The sequence below is a fragment of the Nerophis lumbriciformis genome, linkage group LG01, assembly GCF_033978685.3.
Source record: "Nerophis lumbriciformis linkage group LG01, RoL_Nlum_v2.1, whole genome shotgun sequence".
NCBI lineage: Eukaryota > Metazoa > Chordata > Actinopteri > Syngnathiformes > Syngnathidae > Nerophis > Nerophis lumbriciformis.
In genome coordinates this window covers 51,911,501-51,917,500 of record NC_084548.2, presented here as the reverse complement: position 1 = coordinate 51,917,500, position 6,000 = coordinate 51,911,501, and the positions used below count along the sequence as shown (strand labels likewise).

The following is a 6,000-nucleotide window of genomic DNA, read 5'->3' as shown; positions in this document are numbered from 1 at the left end:
CAAACACTCTAGAAGTCTAGAATGAAAGAGTATATAAGAGAATTGACAGCAACGTTCCCTCTCAGGAGCGCGCATGTGCAATTGCGCACTGCTCAAGCGTCCTCTGCGCACGGCAAATCCATGCCATGCACAAAATCAAATAAAAAAATAAGCGCATAACAATTTTCGACACGACACGGACACGACAGAGAAAACCGTTTTCGTCATCATTGTTCAAATATTGTAACGTCTGTCGAGACGCTTTGAGGACATGAATTCCATCCATCACTTTACTGAGCAAAACTCTTTACTGTCGGCCATAAACACATCACCAAAACATTAGTAAAAAAAATGATATCTAGCAAAACTGGTCATTTTCTGCAGTACAAACCAGACCAAAAGCAACTTTGTTATATCAACAGCAGCCGCTCGCTCTCTCACGTGCGCCAACACTTGCACATATGGCACTTAGCCAGTGATGCGTTTACAGCCACACAAAAAGTCGGACAACTCCAACACCACACATAAAGTGTCATTCCAGGTCGTTACACTATGATTTACCAATCAAATGTGTGCTTATTCTAGCGTCATTTATTAGGAATCTTAATTTATAAATATTAATCATTAAATGCTGTTAGTATATTAAATAAATACTAATAAAAATATATTTTTTACAAACAGGAAGTTGCAGGAATGTACACATGATCCCCTGCTTACATCTCATTGTGCAACATGTGAATGTTTTAATGGGAACTAAATGCAATGTCTGAAAGGGGTACACATTATTTCCAAAGCAGGACCTCCACCCAGACAAACAATACAAGTACACAGTTCATGAAAAACAATGTTTTTTGTTATTGTCATTATAAGTGGGCCTAAACACTTATATTAGAAATGGAAATGACTGCTGTCATTTGATTATAATAATAAGAGAATGTTGTCTGTCTATCTGTGTTGGCCCTGTGATGAGGTTGGGACTTGTCCAGGGTGTACCCTGCCTTCCGCCCGAATGCAGCTGAGATAGGCTCCAGCGACCCTGAAAGGGACAAGCGGTAGAAAATGGATGGATGGATGGAGATGTAAGTTGTTATTTAGTCAGGTTTGGGACAGGTGTGCTGCTGGTGTAGCCACAGTGTGCACGTGTGATGTTGCTCACATGGACTCCACTCAATGCTCAGGGACTTTTTGCATTTGCTCACACACATCAACAATTAGAGGGAACATTGATTGACAGAGTGTGTACCTTCAGCGGTGAATGGTGGTGGTGGTGGAGGTGAAGTGGCATCAGAGTCTCTGTCTCTCTTTACTAGCTTCGTCGAAGCATGTTGCTATGTAGCTTGTTTCAGCAGATTTGAATTGCTGTTTTGGGCAGTAGATGGCATCTTTGATCCAAAGCACAATTTACATTTAACTAAAATGTTATTTTCTTTGTGCTCGACAAAAGAAAAGTAGTGAAAATATCTCCATGTTAGCAAACTCGACTTCTGGCTCCGCCATGATCAGACACGCCCCCCCCTCTCCACACTCACACGCACACACACCCACACAGAGCGCATGTCTCTCTCTCTTCTCCGGCTTGACACAAGAAGAATCAGAACGATGACAGAGCAGCGCTCCGATAAAACACACTTTATACTACATAAAAAGTAACGTAAAATAACGCAGTAACGCATCATGTAGTAACGGTAACTGAGTTACTGAATATAAAAAAATAACGCGTTAGATTACTAGTTACCGCCGAAACTAACGGCGTTACAGTAACGCGTTACTTTGTAACGCGTTAGTCCCAACACTGATTGTGAGTAATGTTACAGTGGCCACAAATATTAAATAAAACCTCTGCCTTGTTTTCATGAATACTTAGACTTACTACGCTACTGTACTTTGATGTCCGTCCTACGGTGGTACTTAAAGAACCAAGTTCTAAAGGAGTCATCCACATAAGTACTTGAGTAAAAAACAAGTGAAAAAAAAAGTACAGAGTAACTTGTGAGCAGTGTAGGGACTAACGCCGTTATTTCCGTTGGTAACTAGTAATCTAACGCGTTATTTTTTCTATTCTGTAACTCAGTTACCGTTACTACATGATGCGTTACTGCGTTATTTTACGTAATTTTTTTATGTGGTATCAGCTAGAAACCGAAGATCTGAGTGTGTTTTATTGGAGTGCTGCGGTGTCGTTCTTCTGTGTCACAAGGAAAAGAAAAGGTGTGCTTTGTGTGGGTGGGGGCCGGGTGGGGGATCCCAGACCGTAGTTGAGGGGCGCAGGGGAGACGTTCCTCCAGTGCCTATGTACTTCGGGGCTAACAACCTTCACTTTACCCGGAAGTGGGTCTTTACAGCTGAGGGTGAATGACGACTTTGGGACTTTATTGGATGCAGCCATCCACCAACCTAGAGCACCTGCTCGCACTCACTGTTGCCGCTCTCTCACCTCTCTCGCCCACTCACTCACTGACGTCACTCACCTCACATGCTGTCAAATCTTAAAGGGACACACACACACACACACACATACGCTACTCTCATAACAACTAACAAGACATCATGGCGAAGCCAGAAGTCGAGTTTCTTAACATGGAGACATTCTCAATACTTTTCTTTTGTCGAGCACAAAGAAAATAACATTTTAGTTAATTGTAAGTTGTGTCTTGGATCAAAGATCTTATCTACTTAAAGTTAAAGTAAAAGTAAAGCAAATAGTTTTGTTAATTTGTTCTGGCCTGAAATAAAATTGGCCCTTTGAAACATATCTTTGTCTTTGTGTGTTGTATGTAGACCACATTGCTTTCTGAGTTCAGTGATGCAAATGCATGTCAAGTTGATCAACAGATTGTATTATTCTCCAGTGCAATAACAGTACTGAAATGAAGGCTAAAAGGACATTAATAGGAGCCTTTAAAAAAAAAAAAGAAGAAAAAAATAAGTAACTAAATAGTTACTTTTCACAGTAACGCATTACTTTTTGGTGTAAGTAACTGAGTTAGTAACTGAGTTACTTTTGAAATAAAGTAACTACTAACTGTAACTAGTTACTGGTTTCCAGTAACTAACCCGACACTGCTGGTGAGTAACTTTTGGTTGATTAAGTAGCGATTTTTAATGGTTCTTGGACTACAACCATACAACCATGGACTACATTACCACTATCAAAGATGCACATTTTACGGTCTCTTACGTTGTTATAACAGGGCTAATGTTAGCATATGCGCAGCTAAAACCTAAGCAGTCAACAGCAACATGTTTTGTCTGTTTGAAAGTGGAATTGTTGTTGCCTGAAATGCAGTGGCGGGCTATGCGTTTCCCACCTAGGCCTTCAGTGATGTCTTAATTAGTCTGGCTTTAATAAATACCCATCAAAATACCATAATTGATGTCACCACATGACCACGGCTGGAGAAATACTATACAAAAACACACTTGTGCACTACACTGTACAAATAGGATATATTTTGGCACATTTAAAAATCAATGAACCCGCATCAGCATTTAAAACATACTTTACGTGATACTGTCCAAATTAAAATAATTGTAAAGAACATATTAAATGTGGAAAAAATTTAAAATAAAATATTTGAACTTCTTTGTGAGTTAAAAAAGTGAGAACCGATGATTTCTCTGTTGGGCTCCGCGGAGTGCCCCTTCCTGCTTAGCAAATTACAATTTGTGATTGGATTCTCGCTTGGGAGTGACAAGTGAAAATCCAATCACAGTCACCTTTAGCGTAAAGCTACCTAGATGGTAGCAACTCGTGACCTGATTGGCTATCGCAACTGTCTATCAACTGTCTATCCGGCAAAATTCCTACAGCAACAAGCTAGCTTAATTCTGATTGGATAAAAGCTCTAACGTAAAAACAAGCCACACTGGAGCCTAATAAGACATGAAGAGAATATGATGAATACTTAATGGAAAGTAGATTAAAATTAACTTTTATTTATCTATGATCATGATTTATGTTCGGCCAGCCGAGAAGGCCTTGCTGGCCCTAACAGCACATCACTGCTGAAATGTGAACATTTCTACTGACACAGATGACAGCGCATGATATAAAAGTTGTTTTTCCTAAGCTAACATTGAAGAGTTGTGTTTCCCAGTCTGACGTCATGTCACTTTTCACAGTGGGTGGTTTGAGTGCGGTCATGTGACTGCCAGGCTCTGTTAGATTTGTGAAATAGAGTCAAAGGTAACTAATGCTTGTGTTGGATTGGTGAACAGAGTCATGTGACCGTGCTCTCTCGAAGAAGTCTCTCTAACAAGCCAGATGAATATGTCTTTGCAAGCAGAAATCAATAGATTTTAAATAAATACAATGCACAACGTTTGCAAGCAGAAATCAATTGATTGTAAATAAATATAATGCACAACGTAACGTAGTAAAAGTAGCAGGGGGGTTTTCAGAAAAATCAAGTAAAAGTAAAAAGTATGTTGCATTAAAACTACTATGACAAGTACAATTTATCCTAAAAAAATAAATGTAACTAAGGAAATATAGCAGGTTGCTACATTTAAAATGTAGCACATTGCTCTGGTCATAGTTTATTTATTTTGGACATGCTTGACATGTTTCGTTTAGGAGCATCACATGTTTACATTTGCAAATTGTCCGAAAACGAGTAGGAAAAAGCCTACTCTTTGGCCATATCTACTATTAATATTTTGTTTAAACAATGTGTTTAAAATGTTGACACATTTATATGTTTAGATTTTGTCATTAAAAGTTAGTTTTTTTTAGGTTCTCTGTTAATGGTAAATGGTAAATGGGTTGTACTTGTGTAGCGCTTTTCTACCTTTTTTAAGGAACTCAAAGCGCTTTGACACTATTTCCACATTCACCCATTCACACACACATTCACACACTGATTTCTCTAATTAGTAGAGAAAGTGTAGCAGTAGATTGTTCGCTTATGCTTTGGTGAAAGTAAAAAAAGGGGATGGAAAAAATGTATTAATACTTAATAGAATATAAAATAGGTTAAAGTAATATGTCCATCCATTTTCTACCACTTGTCCCTTTCAGGGTCACGGGGGGTGCTGGAGCCTATATATATATAAATAATAAAATAATATATGCTATATATATTAATATATTTAATACAGTGATTAAAGATGGATGAATACATCAGTAAATAATGCAGTGAAGGTGTGACAAAAGGTATCATTTATTATAGAATTGATTAAAAAATATATTAAATCAATAATTGTCAAATCTATATTCTACAGGTATTATTATTATTGTACAGTATTATTACTATAACTTGTCTGCTCTTGTGTCTACTTCTTTTACAGAGATTATGGAGGGAGGAGTACAGATTATTAATAATAAATACCTGAATTATGGCCCGTGGATCTACTGGCAAGATATAATAAGGGACAGCAATGCCCCTATTGACATCCGCTACAATGGACAGCGAGGTCTGCACTGCTCTTTCCCACAAAAAAAATATTTTGTTTACACGCGAGCAATGTTGAATGCCGTTTTACTCATGTCTCAGGCTCGTGTCACAAATCTTGTGGGGATTACTGCTGGGGGCCTGATGAGCTGCACTGTCAAATCTGTGAGTGCACACAATCGCTGCCTTTCTCTTTGTAAACTTTTTTGGTGTTCTGACATTCTGTGAACTTCTCTCCTCATAATGACGCACACACAACGACACAACAACACGTTAATGACCTATCCTACGCTCTTGTGTCTGGTTGCGTCTCAGTGACGAAGACGGTGTGCGCCCCACAGTGCAACGGTCGTTGTTTTGGGGAGAGCCCAAGGGACTGCTGCCATATAGAGTGTGCTGCAGGATGCACCGGGCCTGTGGATGCGGATTGTTTTGTAAGTGACATGTTTATCTTGTGTATATTATAACCTAACTTTTCACATTGAATACAATACTAATCATCACTGAAGTGTGAGGTCAAACATCGTCCCCTTGGTAGATACCAGAAGGCTTGAGGTGAGGCACAGAAGCTTGAAACAAAATCAGTTAAAATCCGTTTCTTGTCTGGCTTCAGTTACTGATTTTTAGT

The 6,000-nt window shown here is 38.8% G+C and overlaps 1 protein-coding gene across 1 annotated transcript in view; it reads left to right on the top strand.

The window, feature by feature from the left end:
* erbb3b (erb-b2 receptor tyrosine kinase 3b) overlaps positions 1-6,000 on the top strand; it is a 44,214-nt gene that overhangs the window by 11,067 nt on the left and 27,147 nt on the right. Inside the window, exons 4-6 of the mRNA XM_061985973.2 lie at positions 5,269-5,394; positions 5,475-5,537; positions 5,688-5,806. Of these exons, the coding sequence (XP_061841957.2) occupies positions 5,269-5,394; positions 5,475-5,537; positions 5,688-5,806 (308 nt within the window). The remainder of the gene's footprint in view (positions 1-5,268; positions 5,395-5,474; positions 5,538-5,687; positions 5,807-6,000) is intronic.